A 19945-nucleotide genomic window follows, 5' to 3' on the forward strand; every position below is an offset into this window, starting at 1 on the left:
TGAGGGGTGTCTTCAAGGCCACGACTTCCAGATGGATCTGTAAGGCCATTTCGTAAGCCTATATTATCTGTGGGAAACGGTCCCCTGTTTCTGTTAAGGTGCGTTCAACTAGAAGTGTAGCTTTGTTGTGGGCAGAGGCTAGGGCAGTTTCCAGTGAAGATTTGTAGAGCTGCGATTTAGTGGTAGATGTGTGGAACAGTTGCCCGGAGGTGGTAAAGACACTCTTGTCTGAATTCAAGAAAACATCGGATAGGCACTTTGGATCTTAGAGAGAAATGGCTGACGGGCAGACTGGATGAGCCATTTGTTTCTACACACATTTACAAAGTTGTACAGGATGGATGTTGCGGCAAGAAATGACTCTGCCTTTGGCTCCTCAGTGTTACGAGCCAGTGCAGTCAACCTGCCTTAGATTTCTGGGACTGCTTTTGTACATCCCGTGTGTCCAGGATGACATACCTATTGCACTAAAAAAAGAGATTGTCCTTACCTTGATAATCTTTTCCAGTAGATAGGTGTGTCATTCTGCACACCTTCCCTGTCCTTCTAGTGTCTGCCTACTGTCTCATTCTGTTTATTCTTCAAGTTTGTATCTTGGATGCCAGTCAGCCTTTGGTCCTTGAATTATGTATATTATGTTTATAGTATCTACAGGGGTACTACCTGAGCTCCTTTGAAGCTTCTATTGGCTGTTACTTGTTCATAGTATTCAAGTGTTATGTTTGAGCAGAACAGTTGATTTGTTTAGGAAATTTCCCATTTTTGTCCTTACTTAATGTAATTTCAATGGCACTCTTACTTGCTTGGGTACAAACTGTAGGTGGCTGAAGAAGCTCCCAGTGAAGTAGGAGGATCACAGAAAAAATCAAGTGGATTCCTTCTGCATATGGCTCGTGGCCATGGGGGAGATAACCCGCTTGTCCGGAATGACAAACCTATCAACTGGAAAAGAAATCAAGGTAAGGACATAATTTCTATTAAATTCAATCTCCTATCAGCATTTTAGGAAATTGTTGAAAACTCATTGTTAAAGAAATTTTAAAAAATTTGTTTCTGTATTTCACTGTGTTTGTACAGTTCTTTTATTTTGTAAACCGCATAGAACTGTATTGCTTTGCCATATATAAATTACATTTTTGTTATGCTATCCCATTTTTTTCTTTCCAAGAAGGGGCATATAATTTTCAAGTATTCAATAGTAGTATAAAGAAATAAAAACAAAGGAAATAAGGTGATACCTTTCTTATTGGACTAACTCAATGCATTTTGCTCAAGTCTCCATAGACACTGTATGTTAGGTTTTTTTTTTCTTCTAATTTTTTTTGCATTTTCATTTTCAGATGATCCTTCTTGGAATTGTTCTGCTTCCAATCCGTCTCATACTCATTGCAATTATTTTGCTTTTCATCTGGCCATTTGTAGCTATTGCAACCATCTGTTCTCCTGTTAAAGGGTCTCAGCAGCCTCTCCCACAGTGGAAAAGGTAAGCATTCATTAGGTAACAAGAGAAAGTACCGTATTTTTAGCTCTAAGACACACCAACCTGTAGAGGAGGAAAAATGAAGAAAAAAAATTCTAAACCCAATGGTGTACTTTGTCCAACCGCCCTATCCTGTTCACCCATCTGGTGGTCTAGTGGTAGGCCGGGACAGGGCAGGCAGGGCTCCCCCCCGGTACCTTTTTTAAAATTCTGGCGGTCCAGCGATGTATCAGCAGGAGCTTTCCGCGCTCCTGTCCTTCCCTCGCTGGACAGCTCCCTCCTGATCTCTTTCTCTCTCTCTCTCTTTCTCTTTCTCTCTCTTTCTCTTTCTCTCTCTTTCTCTTTCTCTCTCTCTCTTTCTCTTTCTCTCTCTTTATCTTTCTCTCTCTCTCTTTCTCTTTCTCTCTCTTTATCTTTCTCTCTCTCTCTTTCTCTCTTCTCTCTCTTTATCTTTCTCTCTCTCTCTTTCTCTCTCTCTCTCTTTCTCTCTCTCTCTCTTTCTCTTTCTCTTCTCTCTCTCTTTCTCTTTCTCTTTCTCTCTCTCTCTCTCTCTCTTTCTCTCTCTCTCTCTCTCTTTCTCTCTCTCTCTCTCTTTCTCTCTCTCCGGGGATTGTGCGCCTTTTCCAACCTACCTGTAAACTATAAGTTCTCTGCCGACCACGGAGCTACGGACGCACGGAGCCACCAGGTTAGAAGTGCGCATGCGCGCTAAGGAAATTATTATTATTGATATTCACATATTGATGTCAAATCTTTTTTATTTTTATTTTTTTTATTAATCTCTGGAAAAGAAAGTGATATAATTGCAGGTAAACAACAAAAATTTTCCTTGATTTACTTATGAAACAAAAGATATCCACAAAAATGTGTATGCAAATCACCCCACAGAATCTCAGTGAGATTAAGATCAGGTTGTTGGTGGAGTTACTGGTATGTTTTGGGTCATTGTCATGTTGCAGGTCCAGTTCCTTTCAGCTTTAATTTTCTTACAGATAGTCTCACATTTTCCTCAAGCACCCTCTGAAACATAGTAGAATTTATAGTAGATTCTATGATGGTGAGCTGGCCAGGTCCTGCTGCATCCCCAATCCATGACACTTCCACCTCCATGCTTCACAGTTGATATGAGGTTTTTTTCCTGGAATGCTGTATTTGGTGTACCCCAGTGGTCTCAAACTCATGGTCCGGGAGCCATATGCAGCCCACCAGGTACTATTTTGAGGCCCTCAGTATGTTTAATCACAAATGTAAAATAGTTTCTTGATCATGTCTCTTTAGCTATAAATTAAAATAGTATTATTAAGATTTAGCAAAAAGGAAAGATTTATAAACTATAAAGAGTTTTACCTCATGCAAAATTGTCATTCTTTAATAAGACATTGACTATTTTTTCTGAGGCCCTCCAAGTACCTACAAATCCAAAATATGGCCTTGCAAAAGGTTTGAGTTTGAGACCACTGGCGTACACCAAACATGTCCTCTATTCCAGAAGTTCTGGTGTTTGCTAATGTTCTCTCTGGCAAACTGCAGTCTGGCCTTAATGTTTCTCTTAGAGAGCAAAGGTTTCCTCCTTGCACACCAACCATGCAAGTTAAATTTGTGCAGTCTCTTTCTGATTGTAGAGGCATGCACTTTCACATTAACAGTAGCAAGAGCCTGCTGTAGGTCCCGTGATGACATTTTAGGGTTTTTGGAGATGACTTAGCATCTTGAGCTCTGCTCTGGGGATCACTTGCTTGGATGGCCAGACCTGGACAGTTGTTTGGAAAGTCCTCTACTTGTACACTATTTTCTGGACCGTGGGATGGCTGATGTCAAACTTTTTCAAGATCTTTTTTTAAATCCCTTACCAGACTTATAAGCTGCTAAAATCTTCTTTCTGAAGGCCTCAGACAGCTCTTTTGATCTCACCATGGTGTTCACTCTCACCACAGCAGTCATGAGCACACCAAACTAAATGTCTGACGTTTAAGTAATGCAAACTTCCTTCAAAATGTTGAGTAATGATGTTCTAATCGTGCACCTGATGTGATATTTCTTTGTGTGATTTGAGCTACTTTAAGTGGGAGGATATGTGGGAGTGTCCTAATTTATTTCTTGATTAGAATATACATTTTTGTGGATATCTTCATTTCATGATTAAATTGAGGAAAAATTGTGTTTACTTGCAGTTACGTCACTTTCTTTTCCAGAGATAAATAAAAAAAAAAATTGACATTTATATCTGAACATTTAAGAAGGAACTGAATATTTCTTGGGATGTCCTAATTTTTTCACTTGACTGTATACACAGTAGTGCTGCCCGATTCAGAGAAAAATATTTTGATTTGATTCACCCTATTGAATCGATTTTTCAATTCGATTCACTTTCAATGACACAGCTTTTTAAGTTTAAACATTTTATTTAACCCAAGCCTCCCTCCCCCAATTCTCAGCTTCCCTAGAGCAGTGCTCTTCAACCACTGGTCCATGGACCAGTGCCGATCCACAGAAATTTCCTGCCGGTCCACAGGGCCAGCATGTGCATCAGGCCCAAAACAGTGTTCTTCAACCGCTGGTCCACAGTGCGATCGATGCGGCGTTATCTTCAAGCCAGCTCCCTGTTCCTAACTGATTCAGTGCAGAAAGCCATGGCAGTGGCTCCTACGGGCATCCTGCGCTTGAGCCGGAAGCCTTCTCTATGACGTTGCAACGTCAGAGGGAAGGCTTCCAGATGAGGCATGGGACATGCAAGGTGCAATTAGTACTGTTATGGGGGCGGGGTCTGGGATGGAGATTGGGTAGAGCTGGGCGGGGTCTGGCCCAAGACTTAGCCCCGTGTTCCTCAACCGCCGGTTCACAGAATAATTATTTTATTTCTGCCGGTCCATAGGTGTAAAAAGGTTGAAAAACACTGCCCTAGAGCATCCCCAAAGAAAGAGACCCCATATTCCCCCGCCCCAGCAGCTTCCTCAGAGCATCCCCAAAGAAAGAGGCCCCATATTCCTCCTCCCTGATTCTCAGCTTCCCCATGCCTAGAGCATTCTCCCCCCTCAATTCCTATTCCTATATGGCCTAGGGCAGAGATCCTTTACTTACAGTAACAGTAGATGCGGAGAAAAGAAATGCTTCCGGGAACGAGCCAGCCAAGTATAAAAATCAACTTGCTTGCTGCAGTGCTGCTGCCAATCCGCACAGGTGCACATGCAGCACACAAAGTCCGCTCGGTGCTCCCTTTGCCACAATCCTTTCTTCTGAGGTAACTTCTGTTTTCACAAAACCGGAAGTTTCATTAGATGAAGGACTCTGGTGGTGGCGCCGCAGCAGAGAGAAAGCCCGAATGGGTCTACAAAGGGACCAACGAATTGGTGAGTTCAGTTTTTTCCACAAATGAATCGATTCAAATCTATTCACCCAAAGTGAATTGGTGAATCAATTTGAATCATGAATCGGGCAGCACTAGTACATACTGAACAATTCCAAATTGAACTTTACAATTCTTTCAAGGCATTGAGGAATAATGGGTAAGAACTGAGATTGAGTTGCCAGTTTGTCCCAAGACTGTGGAACATGCAGCAACATAAAGGAATGCTGCTAAAATTGTGAATCCAGGAAAATCAAAGTAAATTAATGAGTTGTATTGTAAAGAAGTTAGTCTCTGATGGAAGATTTTGGAATAAAGTTACCACAGACATGGCAGCGGCTACTAAATGGAGTGATAAAGGGTACACTTTTTTGAGCTCTAAAACACTTGCAAACATAGCCAACCATATATGAATGTCCAATATGCATCAGGAAGAGTCATCAAAAATACTACTGAGGTGTATTGAATAACTGCTAAATTGTGATCTGCTGACTTATGAGAATACTAAATTTGTCTTTGTTGATCCAAATCAATTGGAAAATTTTCTTCTAGATAAATCCCCTGTTAAACTCTAAAGCGAATACTGGTGAGGCAGAGAGTTTGATGTAGCACAATACAATTTAGGCCTGATTATATGAGGATAAATTTTATTTTCCTGTTTTATGTGACCTCCCATAGTTGGAAAATCAATCCCAATAATGTGTACTGGAAAATTTAAAATGATTTCAAATTATTAGTTTGCATTTTTGTATTTCTTATATTTCTTATATGATGTAATTGAATAAATCTATAAAAAAAATTGATTTGCTAACTGCACTCAGCCGTAATCGGAAAAAGAGGAAGCAACCCATGGTAACTGAATGATGAGGAACTGGGTAAAATGAGATCTGGATCAGATCCTCTTTGTGGAAGCCTATTCTCTGTTATATGGACTGAAGAATATGGTGCCCATCCTCAAAAAAAGCTGATTCCCCTTGTAGTTTTGCATTTGGTCTTACTGTCTGTCGGTTGTTGGGGGGAAAAAGTACTTACTGAACTAATCAGAGCTAACAAAGGGAAGTCTCAGCTGAGAGGAGCAGTGTGACTTCAGACAAGCTGGGACTGTGTAGATAAAATCTTTTCTAAAAGGCAAATATTTGAAGTCGTATTTGTGGATAGCACTTTGGGTGAACTGGATTCTCACAGAAATAAGAACTAGTTCTGCCTTCTGTGATGGCACATGCTGCAGAGTAAAGGTGCATGGTAAAAAAATCCAATAGCTTCATTGTCCAAGGATGTGTGTCACTATTGCTATTTAGTATAGTTATCAGCTGGGTTATAAAGAAGCTTGCTGGGCACATAACCACCTCTATAGGAAGTGTGAATCAGAGGGGACAGTACTGCAGGGGCATGGAATGCTACTCAAATAGCTGGGGAAGATGGCTGTTTCTTTCAGTGACATCTGGGGAAACTTTGATCTAGCCACAGGGAATGCTAGCTTTGTTAGCAGAATGCTCTAACCGTTCTACAGCATCATAGCCAACATTGCTATATTTCCCCCCACTTTTCTCTGGAGCCTGCACAAGTTTAATTATATTGCAGTCTTGTTAAGAGGCATAGACCACTGTTTTTCAACTCACTGAGGTCATTGCACCAAATGCAGATTTTGTGACTCCATATGAGATTTGTAATGCAGTGAATGGGAGGAGAGCAAGGTTTTGGTGTCTGTACACCTAACCTGCAACTCCAAGTCCAACTCCTATATATATTAAATTTAAGAAACTTTATTAATTACAGAAATATAGGATATTTCTTTATGTACAAAATTAGAACTACTAGACTGCAAAATATATTTGAAGTTTGAACAAAAAACTTGAACAAAAAATGCTGCACAAATGAAAATATGCAATACATCGTTCTAAGGGTTTTTTTGTTTTCTATCATTATTTGAAATTGGTGATGGTATATTTTTACTGACTCACACTCCACCCAAAATTGCTTTTGACCGAACTCTGACTGCACAGCCCTTGGATGAAGGCACTGATGGATGAGGGGGCGGGGGAGTACAGCCTGGTTAGGGGGCCATAGGACTCTGTTTCAGTTTCAGCTATAACAGTGACTATTTTCAGTTTCAACCCCCTCACCCCCAAAATAAAAAAAATTGGTTGCCTTCCATTCAGTGTAGTTCTAGATAAAATTAATAAAAATAGCATCCTTGAATGTTATGAGCTGGGTAGTGAAGAAAATATTGAATTACAGTATGTTGAAGGATCCTGTTTATAGTTTTGTGTTTGCAAAAGGCCCATCTGTCGTGCTTTTGACTTTTTGAAATTACAAACTGGTTGGGTGATGATGCGGAGGAACTGAAAGAAATCTCTGAATCTGGAAGATGTACTAAGCCAAATCGACAAGTTAAAAAGTGATAAATCACCAGGACCGGATGGATACTAAAACATGAAATTGCTGACCTGCTGTTAGTAATCTGTAACCTGTCGCTAAAATCGTCTGTAGTACCTGAAGATTGGAGGGTGGCCAATGTTACACCGATTTATTTATTTATTTTTAAGGGCTCCGGGGAGATCTGGGAAATAACAGATCAGTAAGCCTCGCTTCAGTGCCGGGCAAAATGGTAGAAACAATTATAAAAAATAAAATTGTGGAACACACAGACAAACATGATCTAATGAGCCGGAGTCAGCATGGGTTCAGCTGAGGGAGATCGTGCCTCACCAAGTTGCTTGACTTCTTTGAAGGTGAGAATAAACATGTGGATAAAGGTGAGCCAGTTGATATAGTATATCTAGATTAGAGAGTTGCGCGGGGATAGAAATCCCGCCCATCCCCATCTGAATTCTCTCCATCCCCGCCTGTCCCCATAAGGAATCCCATCCGTCCCCACCCGACCCCGTGAGGAATTTCCTCTGTCCCACCCCATAAAAATCAGCAATTGCTTCAGACAGTTTTTAAAGTCTTAATTTATTTAAACCAGCAATAAAATCTTAAATAATAAAATGCTAGCCGCGCATGCGCACTTGCCTCGCGTGTTCCCTGATCCCTTTTCTGTCGGGATGTGGCAAGACAAGTGCGCATGCGCGCCCTTCCCTGCTCTCCACCTCACAATACAGACCGTACCACGCCGCCCCTTCACAACAGCTGCCACAAGCATCGCCGCCGAGCCCACCCGAGGGCAGAGGCAGCCCACGCGCATGGTGGATGGAGCGCGAGGACGGCTTCCAGACCGCAAACTGTAAATTCAAGCTCCTGCCGCGGCTCTGCCCCCGAGGACAGCAGCCCTTCATTGACTGCTGGTGACCTGTTCAGCTACTCTCTAGAAACCTTCCCGTGGTCCCGACTCCAGCAGCACTGTACACACGCTGCTTCAGGGCCTTCTACTGCCCTGATTTACTCTGGCACAGAAGCAGAGCAAATCAGGGCAGTAGAAGGCCCCGAAGCAGCGTGTGTACAGTGCTGCAGATGCTGCTGGTGTAGCAGGTTTGTCGGGACCGTGGGAAGGAAAGGGGGGGGAAGGGACTAAGGGAGCCAACCAGACCGCGGGAAGGGAAGGGGGGTAGGGGAAATGCTGCTGCTGCACAGAAAAGTAGTGTGGGGGGAGGGAAATGGAGAGGGAGGGAATGCTGGTAATATACATTAAAAAAACCAAAAAACTTACTCTGTGAAACTTCAGTTATTACAAAAAAAAAATAGGTGACATATGACACCTCCATATACAAACAGAGAGAGACACACACAGGAAAAAAAACACCTTAAAGACAAGGAGCAATAGAAAAAGATTGAAAGAAAGAAATAAAAAAAAGGAGAGAGAGACACAGAAAAAAAAAATCCACATACATTTGCCAAAGAGACAAACACCAAAACAAACACAGGGCAGGGAAGCGCCAACAAAAAAGACTTCAGCCGTGAGCCGCTCAATGGGACCAGGCAGGCAGCCACGTGAGGGAGGGCAACAGAATTAAAAAAAGGTAACGTGCAGGGAGAAGCTGGGCCTGCCTGCGGGGAACACAATAAGGGAAGGGGGGGCCCTTGGAACAGGCTAGACCGTGGGAATGGAAGGCGGAGGGGCCAAAAGGAGCAGGCCACTTCGTGGTAAGAGTAGGGAAGGGGGTGGGGGAAAATGCTGCTACTGCTGCACAGAGACCTGGAGGGGGAGGGAAATGCGAGCAGGAAGAGGTGATGATGGACAGGGGGGGAAAAAAAGGAAGGGAGGCTTATTGCTGGACAGGGGGAACAGGAAGAGGTGATGATGGACACGGGGAGGGGGTGGGAGGAATGAAGGGAGGCCTGCTGATGGACAGGGGGGATGTAAAACAAAAGGAGAAGGGCTGTTTCTGGATAAGGGGAGCAGTGAAGGGGTGGTGGTGGACACAGGGGAGGTAAAAAGAAGGGAGAATGGACAGGAAAAAGCGGCTAAGGAGACAGAGAGAGAAAGAAATAAAGACAGACACATACATATATTCTAGCACCCGTTAATGTAACGGGCTATAAAGCTAGTACAATATAAACAAATAACAGTGAACAGAAATAAGAGATGCATACATCACCAGAAAGAATTAGAATAGACATTAGGTCATGTGAATGTAGGGTCGACCATTTCTTGTTAAGAGTTGGATTCTTTGGCAATATAAAGCTCATATCTGTAGAGCAAACAAATCTGGTTCCACCATCTGGCGTAGGTAACTTGTGAGAGGTCCTTCCAAGATTCACAAATGGTTTTTAATGCAGCAATGAGTAAAGAATCAAACAATACAGCATCAAAATCATTTAAAGCAGAATTGAGAGAGGCATTTTTCAGGACAATGGTTGCATAAGAAAAATGTGCCAAAACTAAACTGGAAACCCCAAAACAAACTCAGCAAGTACTTCATTTTGTGCTAAACATAATTGGTGGCTATGGGGGGGGGGGCTGTGCCTCAAAATGAACATCTCCCTTGCTGTAGCTGGTGGGACATTTTGTCCTTCCATCATCTTGATCCCAGTTTCTGCTTTTGTCTATCTTCTAAATATCTTTCCAGGCCTTGGGAACCCTGGTTCCATCCCCGAAGGAGTCCCGTAGACCTGGGGGGATTCCTGAAGGAGTCCCGCAGGACCCGCGGGATTCCCTTAATCCCCGTTCCTGTGCAGACCTCTAATCTAGATTTTCAGAAATCTTTTGATAAAGTTCCTCATGAGAGGCTCCTGAGAAAATTAAAGTTAAAGTTCAGTTATGGATTAGGAATTGGTTATCAGATAGAAAAGAGGGTAGGATTAAATGATAATTTTTCTCAATGGAGGAGAATAAACAGTGGAATGACACAGGGGTCTGTACTAGGACCAGTGCTATTTAATTTATTTATAAATGATCTGGAAATTGGAACGATGAGTGAGGTGATTAAATTTGCAGATGACACTGAATTGTTCAAAGTTGTTAAAACGCATGTGGATTGTAAAAATATGCAGGCGTACCATAGGAAATTGGAAGACTGGGCGTCAAAATGGCAGATTAAATTTAATATGGACAAATGCAAAGTGATGCACTTAAGAATTGTCGCTGCTGGGACAGACCAGTGGTTCATCATGCCCAGCAGTCCGCTCATGTGGCGGCCCTTGGGTCAAAGACCAGTGCCCTATTTGACTCTAGCAGGAACTTATATAATCTTTTCTTGAATCCCTGGAGGGTGCTTTCCCTATAACAGCCTCTGGAAGAGCGTTCCTGATTTCTTCCACTCTCTGGGTGAAGAAGAACTTCCTTACATTTGTATGGAATCTATTCCCTTTTAACTTTATAGAGTGCCCTCTCATTCTCTCTACCTTGGAGAGAGTGTACAATTTCTTTCTCTACTAAGTCTATTCTCTTCAATATCTTGAATGTTCGATCATGTCCCCTCTGTCTCCTCTTTTCAAGGGAGAAGAAGCCCAGTTTCTCTAGCTTCTCATTGTACAGCAACTCCTCTAGTCCCTTAACCATTTTTGTCGCTCTTCTCTGGATCCTTTTGAATAGTACTATGTCCTCTTTACGCAGTATTCTCTATGCAGGTAAATTGGGAAAATCTCTTCTCTTCAAAATCACAGGTCTCTGGAACGACCTTACTATCCCGTTGCGGAACCTGGGCTCTCTCCAACTATTCCTCAAGCAACTGAAAACTTGGCTCTTCTCTAACATGTAATTCTATTTTTCCCCTTACTCTTCCATTCTATATATAAGCTCATGTAAACCTTTTCCTTTCTCTTCTTATATTTTAAGTTCTTGTAAACCGTGCCGAGCTCCACTTCTGTGGAGAGGATGCGGTATATAAACTTAAGGTTTAGTTTAGTTTAGTCCTTTTCATGTATGGCGACCAGTGTTGGACACAATATTCCAGGTGGGGGCGTACCATGGCCTGGTACAGCAGCATGATAACCTTCTCTGATCTGTTTGTGATCATCTTCTTAATCATTCCAAGCATTCTGTTTGCCTTTTTCACCGCCGCTGCGCATTGCGCGGATGGCTTCATTGACTTGTCTACAAGTGCTCCCAAGTCTTTTTCGTGGGGGCTCTCTCAGAGTACAGCACCGGACATCCTGTATTCGTGTATATGATTTTTGTTACCGACATGCATCACTTGCACTTATCCATGTTGAAACCTTTGCTATTTCGCAGCCCATTCCTCGAGTGCGCTTATCTCATCGTAGGTCTTCGCAATCCTTCTGTGTCCTCACTACTCTGAATAACTTTGTATAGTCCGTAAATTTAATCACCTCACTCGTACCAATTTCCAGGTCATTTATAATGTTGAAGAGCACCGGCTCGAGCACCGAGCCCTGTGACACTCCACTCGTGAAGCTTTTACAGTCCGAGTATTGTCCATTTACCCCCACTCTGTTTCCTATCCGCCATCCAGTTTTTAATCCACGTGAGTATATCACCCTCTATTCCATGGCTTGCAATTTTTTGAAGTAGACGTTCATGCGGGACCTTGTTGAACGCCTTCTGAAAATCTAGATATACAATGTCGACTGGGTCACCCTTGTCTATCTGCCTGTTTTAGTCAACTTCTTTGAAGGAGTAGTTTGTCAAGCAAGATCTTCCTTTGCTGAAGCCGTGCTGGCTGGTCCTCATCAGATTGTGTCCGTCAAGGTGATCAATGATGTGGTCCTTTATCAGCGCCTCTACCATCTTTCCTGGTACAGAAGTCAAACTCACTGGTCTGTAGTTTCCCGGATTTTCCCTTGAACTTTTCTTGAAGATTGGCGTAACATTCGCCACTTTCCAGTCTTCCGGAATCCTTCCTGATTTGATCAACAGATTGGCTATTAGTTGAAGCTATAACCCCTTTTAGTTCCTTGATTACCCTTGGGTGGATGCCATCCGGTCCTGGGGATTTATAATTTTTAAGCCTAGCAATCTGCCTGCATACCTCTTCTAGACTGACTGTCGACCCTGTCAGTTTCCCATCTTCATTTCCTGTGTATAGCCTGTCGGCTTCTGGTGTATTGGATATATCCTCTTCGTTAAATACAGATGCAAAAAATGTGTTCAGTTTGTCGGCGATGGCTTTGTCCCCCTTTAGTACTCCCTTTATTCCATGGTCATCTAACGGCCCCACTGCTGCCTTCCCCCTTAATATATCGAAAGAACAGCTTAAAATTTTTTGCCTCCTAGGCTATTTTTTCCTCATAGTCTGTTTTGGTCCCTCTTACCGCCTTATGGCATTTGCTTTGATGACGTTTGTGCATTGGGAAGAATAACCTGAATCACAGTTACCAGATGCTAGGGTCCACCTTGGGGATTAGCGCCCAAGAAAAGGATCTGGGTATCATCGTAGACAATACGATGAAACCTTCCACCAAATGTGCAGCAGCGGCCAAAAAAACAAACAGGATGCTTGGAATTATTTAAAAAGGGATGGTTAACAAGACTAAGAATGTTATAATGCCCATGTATTGCTCCATGGTGCGACCTCATCTGGAGTATTGCGTTCAATTCTGGTCTTCTTATCTCAAGAAAGATATAGTGGTGTGAGAAAAGGTTCCAAGAAGAGTGACCAAGATGGTAAAGGGGATGGAACTCCTCTCATATGAGGAAAGACTAAAACGGTTAGGGCTCTTCATCTTGGAAAAGAGATGGCTGAGGGAAGATATGCTTGAAGTCTACAAAAATCCTGAGTAGAGTAGAACAGGTATAATTAGATCGGTTTTTCACTCTGTCAAGAATTACAAAGACTAGGGGACACTCGATGAAGTTACAGGGAAATACTTCTAAAACCAATATGAGGAAATTTTTTTCACCCTGAGAATAGTTAAGCTCTGGAATGCATTGCCAGAGGTTGTGATAAGAGCAGTTAATGTAGCTGGTTTTAAGAAAGGTTTGGACAAGTTCCTGGAGGAAATGTCCATAGTCTGTTATTGAGAAAGAAATGGGGGAAGCCACTGCTTGCCCTGTATTGGTAGCATGGAATATTGCTACTCCTTGGGTTTTGGCCAGGTACTAGTGACCTGGATTGGTCACCGTGTGAACGGGCTACTGGGTTTGATTGACAATTGGTCTGACCCAGTAAGGATATTCTTAAGTTCTTATGGGTGGGAAAGTGGCTTTCACCGTTGATCTAGGAAGGATGAATGGAATAGCCTTTGAGAAATGTCTCAAAAGAAGAAAAATGGGGTAGTAGTAATTGAAGAAAATGAGACATTGTTTTTTTTAGGGTAGTGGGGAGGAAGAGGCAGTTCATTAGCAATCAATAATATGAATGAATTTGTTATGCTCATAAGAGAATATCAGTGTTATCATACAATGTCACAAGCAGTCTTGTGATGGTTTATATCATTTTTTTCCTCACTTTTATGGGCATGGAGTTGAATTTTCTTGGGATTTTCTGCAGAGATTGCATTTAATGTAATTCAGCTTATTTATTGCAACATCCTGTTAACATTTTCACTTTTTAAATATTATTTTTTTTGAAATGATGCTTTGGTGAACTAATGTTACTATCCTTTTTCTGAAAAAAAAAAATAAAAAAAGAATGCAATGATTAAAAGATGGATGATGGTAGCTTGTGACATCATTTCCAGCTACTGTAATTTGTAGCTATTGTAGTCGGAGAGCACTTTAATGAAATAATGAACCTAGGGACCTAGATTTTGATAGGCAGTCCAGAGTTGTCAGTAAACTCTCACTAAGATATTTAATCTTACAGGAAGAAGCAGATGGGTTTAATCTGGTAGAGGAAGTGACCCGATATTCAGCAGGTCACTTCCTCCTCTTGCCATTTAATCTCTGTAGGGGAGAGAGGAACTGCAGTTCACTTTTTCCTCTTGCCATGTAATCTCTGCAGGGGAGAGAGGAACTGGGATGAGTGTACCATGAGGAGGGGGAGAAGGGGGAGACAGGGCAAGCTGAGTGTGCCTGAATAGGTGAAGGGGAGACAGAACAAGGTGAATGTGTGCCCAGCTGAGAGGGGGCGGGTGGGGAGTAAAGCTGAGTATGCCATAGGGATTTTTTTTTTGAGGGGGGGGATTGAGGGAGCAGAAATAGAAGGGGACGGAGAAAGTTGAGAATCCATGCGTCAGTGGCAGAGATCAACATTAGAGTGCTATGGAAGGTAGGGAAGAGGAAGAATGATGTAGGGCAATGGTGGTGAACCTATGGCATGTGTCAGAGGGGGCACTCAGAGCCCTCTCAGTGGGCACGTGCGCCATTGCCCCAGCACAGAGTTCGCTACTAGAAAGCCAGAGGGACGCGGGGCCGGGCTGCTCCTGTCCCTCCCTCTCTACGTGCACCTGAGGACCTTTCTTACATCACCCGCCCTTCCTCCCTTCCCTTTCTGGAGTAAGGAGGATGGCTCACATGCGGCGTGAGGTGCGGACAGCAGCCTATTTGTGCCGAAGGTGATTCCTGTGGTGGGGTTGGAGGGGAGCATAGCTCGCAGCATTAGCAGAGGGGAACAGATTGTTGATTCAGGAAATATCCATTTCTTTGGTGTTAACTAATAGTGTTAGCTATTTTTGGTATAGAGATAGATTTGTATTGGGTGCTTCATTTTTTTGTGTGTTTGAATCATTGAAAACTCTTATTGTGTTTTTCTTTTAAGACAAAAGATGTTAATGCATGAGTTTTTTCTAAACTAAAACCTCAGTATTCAGGTTAAATTGCCATGACACTTTGCGATAAATAAATGGGTTTTTGGGTTGCAGTTTAGGCACTCGGTCTCTAAAAGGTTCGTCATCACTGATGTAGGGTGTGCACCTAGAGGTAAGAGGATAAGAAGTCTGGGAGAGGGTGCCTGAGGGGACAGACAGAATTAGGAAGGCATCTTTAAGTTGGAGAGAGATGGAACGGCAAAGGCTAGAGTTTGAAGAGGGAATTTCAGGCCTTAGGATAGAGAGATTCTATGCAAAAACACTACAAGCCAATGCAGTATTCCCTCTGGAGTAATGTGTTATTGGGGAGGTGAACATGGAGGGGTGTCCATGAGTCCCCATTTTGCTCCTTGCAAGTTCTAGTAATCTTTCCTCAATTTTAGGTCCACTGTAGTGCCTCTTCCCTCTATCCCACATCTCAGTTCCAGCATGTGCACCATACTATGAGCTGATGGAGCCCAGATAATTTTTCTGCTGTGCTGCTTAGTCCATTTGGTTTGTCTCCAACTCTGCTCCAGCAGGCAGGATCATGGCTCTCTGCCTACTGCACTGCTCACTATCTCCAGTACTCTCATGTATGCTGACTTTGTCAGACTGCACACTGTACCTAGTGCTCTGTGTCAGATGTGGTCTGTACATGAAGACCACCTTAACATTAATAAACTATTGTTTTTATTACTGTGGGAAGATTATTAATAACTGCATGTACTAATATTTGCCTTCCTTTTTTCCCCCCTAAAGGTCATTAATTTGTCATTTTGTTAGCTTCCTGGCTCAAACTTTGATGTTTTCAATGGGATTTCTAATAAAAGTGAAAGGAAGATGTGCAAGTTGTTTGGAAGCACCAATTCTTGTCACAGCTCCTCATTCATCTTTCTTTGATGTGGCTGCTTGTATTGTTGCCGGATTGCCATCAACAGTCTCCAGAATAGAAAATACATATATCCCAATTCTTGGTAGTAGGTATATGTTTTATGCACTAATATTTAATTTATATCAACAGTTGGAATTTATCTTTAATTCTGTTTATATAATGCTACATATATAGGAAGGACAACTTTTTTGGTCATTTTCATATGTAAAGCTATACTTTATCTGTGGAAATAGGCATTTTGAAAAGTGTCCACAAAATATATAAGTAAAATTCTACAGTAAAACCTTGGTTTGCGAGCATAATTTGTTCTGGAAACATGCTTGTAATCCAAAACACTCATATCAAAGCGAATTTCCCCATAAGAAATAATGGAAATTCAAACAATTCATTCCACAATCCCAAAACTTTAATATAAAATACTATACATACTTGTATTGCAAGACCTCGCTTGTTTAGAACAGTCACTACACTCCCGCAGCGTCTGAGAGAGAAGAGCCATCGGCTCAGTTGTGATGTCTTGACACGTGTTTACTGTATGCACTTGTATTGCAAGATCTTGCTCGTTTATCAAGTTAATTTAATAAAATGTTTTGCTTTCCTTTCAAAACACTCGCACACCAAGTTGCTTACAATCCAAGGTTTTATTGTATTCGTAATTTTTCTGGGAACAGGGAACATTTCTAGGGTCTGTTTGCAGTAAGTATGAAACGTTCACATGTTCTTTAAATTTTCTAAACTGTGTGTACATTAGTTTTCTCAGGGCATATGCTCAAAACTCACAACATCTGTGCCCATTAAAAGAAAGAAAACCAAAACTACTCTTCCTGGCCCATACAGCTGAGTGGCAGGAGGCTGCTTCAGGCTTCTACTACTGGTCAGCTGTTATGGGCTTCCCCCTGCTGGCTCTGTGCATGTATTAGTCCTTTTAAGCAGTTTTCCAAATGACAGGTAAAATTTATGCATAGTCTTATAGATAATAGAGGTCGTTTTGAGAATTACACTCCTTGTTTAATAAAAATAAAATAGTTGTTGGGACTGCCATTCACATGATAACTTGTTTGGTTTTGTTTTTTGTTTTTTTTAATAACACCCTCCTTCAAAGGTTTTAAGTTATAAAAGTGTTCTCTGTTGGGGGTTGTATTTTCAATGGGATATAGTTGGAAAAATTTAGGAGCTGATTGACTAGATCAAAACTTTTAGAATCTACTGGCCCGAAGGGCAAATTCTATAAACAGCGTCCCAATTTTAGGCAGCAGTAGGGATGCACCTTTTTTTTTTTTTTTTTTTAAAGAAACCTGAGACAGGCCACCTACACTGTAAGTGCTTGTCGCAGGTGCAGGGAGATGCCTAGGGATGCTTAAGCTCACCCAAGGCTGGGCATGGTTTCGTCCAGAAATGGCCTTGGGTGAGCCCCTTAAGAAGGTCCTTAGGTATCTGGCCAATCAGAGTCTTAGGCCACTCCCAGAAGTCAGCCATATCCTAAAGGTACGGAGTGGGGAGGTTCAGAAGGTGTTGGTGGAGATGGGTTGTGAGGGGGTGTTTGTGGAATGTCAGATGGGTGTCGGGAGTTCAGGAGATCGCGGGACTGGCGCCAGGAGGGAGTGGGCATCCCTTCTGCTGAGACAGTGTTGGTGAGGGGGTTCCCTGCCACTCAGCTGATTGCAGCAGGGAGATTCCCTTGCTGCAATCAGCTGATGGCATGGAAACAGGCGCGATTCTCTAACCTGCGCCTGTGACTTGTGCGCCGGTTAGAGAATCGGGATGGTTAGGCGGGGTTAAGTGGACAGACACGATTCTGTATAGGATACTGGTGTGATTTTCAGCTGCCACTTAGGCTACTGCTGAGATTGTGGTCTGCCTGGGCACCTTACTACATAACCTATACCAAAAAAATGATTTTAAGTTTGATCAGTGTTTATTGTAATTTTTATGTATCTTAAAATATTTGACTATAGTATTTATTTTAAAGGACTACTTCGTGCCACTCAGCCTATTTTGGTATCTCGTGTTGACGCAGATTCTAGAAAGAACACAGCAAATGAGATAGAAAGACGAGCAACTTCAAATGGGGAATGGCCACAGGTAAGTTTTAATTATAGATCAGCGAATAATAAATTGCAATCTTAATTGTAGAATACACAGTCCATATTGAATAATCATCCTCCTGAAGCTGAAATGTAAAATTGGGTTAGGCATTTGATAGAAAGGTGATATGTGGTACAACCAAAAGGTTACAGTACAAAGGAAGTGGGAATGGACAATGAGTACTCCACTGAAGAACACTGATGTAAAACCAACTTGTTTATTTCATAAAAGGACAAAAGCAGAAGCTGTGGACCCGACACAGCACTGTGTTTCGGCGTCTGAGGAACGCCTGCATCAGGGATCACTAAACATAAAAACATAACACAACATATTAAAACACATCATATAAAAATTAAAAAAAATTTTACAATTTTTTTTCCTAAGCCATACAAGTAAATGAATGCCAGAGGCCAATCAAGTAAATAAATAAATACATATAAATATAATGAATGATACATATACCTAAAAGTGGAACCAAACCTGTGGCGTTATATGTTCACAGGCAACAGGTCTGGGATAAAACAAAGCTGTGTAGTAAAAATATGGAAATAGGACCATCAAAATACCATATTTCATCAGGAGAAAAACTCTAAAAACTATAGCATAACATAAGACAATAAAAGAGCGCAAAACATGTAGCTGCGTGAAAAACTTCAAAAGCTATTTAATTGAAAGAACAAGTTTTGTAACAAGCTAACAACCATACAGGATGTTAATGCAGAAAATCTCAAGTGTATCACTACATAACTTTGTAACAAAATAGCAACTTTATAGAATGTTAATACAGAGAATCTCGAGTGTAACATTTCATGCATTGTAAAACCTGAACTGAAGAAAGAGGAAGGTGAGTATAAAGAGAGATATGAAAGCCACAGGTAAGGAGGAAAAAAGGAGAAATAGTAGAAAAGAAAAAAAAGGGGCCAAGAGAAAAGAAGGAAAAAAGAGAGAGAAAGAAAAAAGAAAGGGAGGAAGAGGGAAGAAAAACCACACCAAAGGAAAATAAGCCAAAAGAACAGAGAACAACAAAGAAGGAAACTGCCCCGTCAGCATAGCTGTAATGGAAAACCCAAAATGCTAAAAGTGACACCAATAAGGTTGATGATACAACAGAAACTATTGAAAAAAACAGAACACCAACCCAAAAGGAAAATAAATAGAACTATATGAAAGAGCCTGCCGTACTGTACAATTAAAAGCGTATAAGGATACTGATACAACTGCGTGGCAGAAATAACTGCAAGTAGCAGTGTCAGAAACAGGGGCAAGAAATGCTGAATAAGTGTATAAAGAAAGAAATGCACCTCAAGCCATATTAAAAAAGCACAGATACTGAGTAAAATCAAATAAACCATGAAATGTGTCCACTTAACCTCGGTCCAACTAACATGCCAGAGTAACCAAAAACACTGAAAAGCTATGAAAGAATTTTCAAAAAGGAAGCCGCCATTGCTGAAAGCATTTAAATACCCAGAGGAAACCACACCCATAAAACAAAAAAATAAGTAAAACCACCAAAAAAAAAGATGCAGCAGGAGAGAGGGAACCCAAAGCACAGGAAACAAAGCCAAGCAAAAGAGTACAATGGGCCTCCAAGAGTGGTTCGATGGCTTATATCATCAGGTTCTTCAATAAACTTTGCAGTGTTCTCCCCAAGACCTTTTAGCTGGGTGCTTCTCCCGGCTAATTTAGATGACCGCCTGGCAAATCTGCTGCTGCCGCTGATGCTCCTTTCCGGGCTGACTTGCTGCCGAAAATTTTGTTTGATGCCTTGCCTTTTTTTTTTTTTTGTCAACATACTTTTACTTGCTTCGGGCCTTCTTCATTGCCAGGTCCTGCCTACTTTCTGTTTCCACGAAGGCAGGACCCGGCAGCGAGGAAGGCCTGAAGCAAGTAAAAGCAGAAAGTTGTAAGCTTCCCTCCGAAACTGGAAGTTACGTCCCGTGGGGGGGAGAGAAGAGAAGGGAAGTTGGCACCACACGTTACAACCCTGGAGGGAAGCTTACAACTTGTTGCTTTTACTTGCTTTGGGCCTTCCTCGTTGCAGGTTCCTGCCTTCGCCAAAACAGAAAGTAGG

At 41.9% G+C, this 19945-nt stretch overlaps 1 protein-coding gene across 3 annotated transcripts in view; it reads left to right on the forward strand.

The window, feature by feature from the left end:
• LPCAT2 (lysophosphatidylcholine acyltransferase 2) overlaps window positions 1–19945 on the forward strand; it is a 224545-nt gene that overhangs the window by 29242 nt on the left and 175358 nt on the right. For 2 of the 3 annotated variants that reach the window (XM_033941429.1, XM_033941430.1), the window contains exons 2-4: window positions 1341–1483; window positions 15654–15871; window positions 17756–17868. In XM_033941429.1, the coding sequence (XP_033797320.1) occupies window positions 1341–1483; window positions 15654–15871; window positions 17756–17868 (474 nt within the window). Of the gene's footprint in view, window positions 1–820; window positions 960–1340; window positions 1484–15653; window positions 15872–17755; window positions 17869–19945 lie in introns of all 3 variants that reach the window. The other variant, XM_033941431.1, reaches the window with a different exon arrangement.

The sequence above is a fragment of the Geotrypetes seraphini genome, chromosome 4, assembly GCF_902459505.1.
Source record: "Geotrypetes seraphini chromosome 4, aGeoSer1.1, whole genome shotgun sequence".
In the NCBI taxonomy this organism is placed as follows: Eukaryota; Metazoa; Chordata; class Amphibia; order Gymnophiona; family Dermophiidae; genus Geotrypetes; species Geotrypetes seraphini.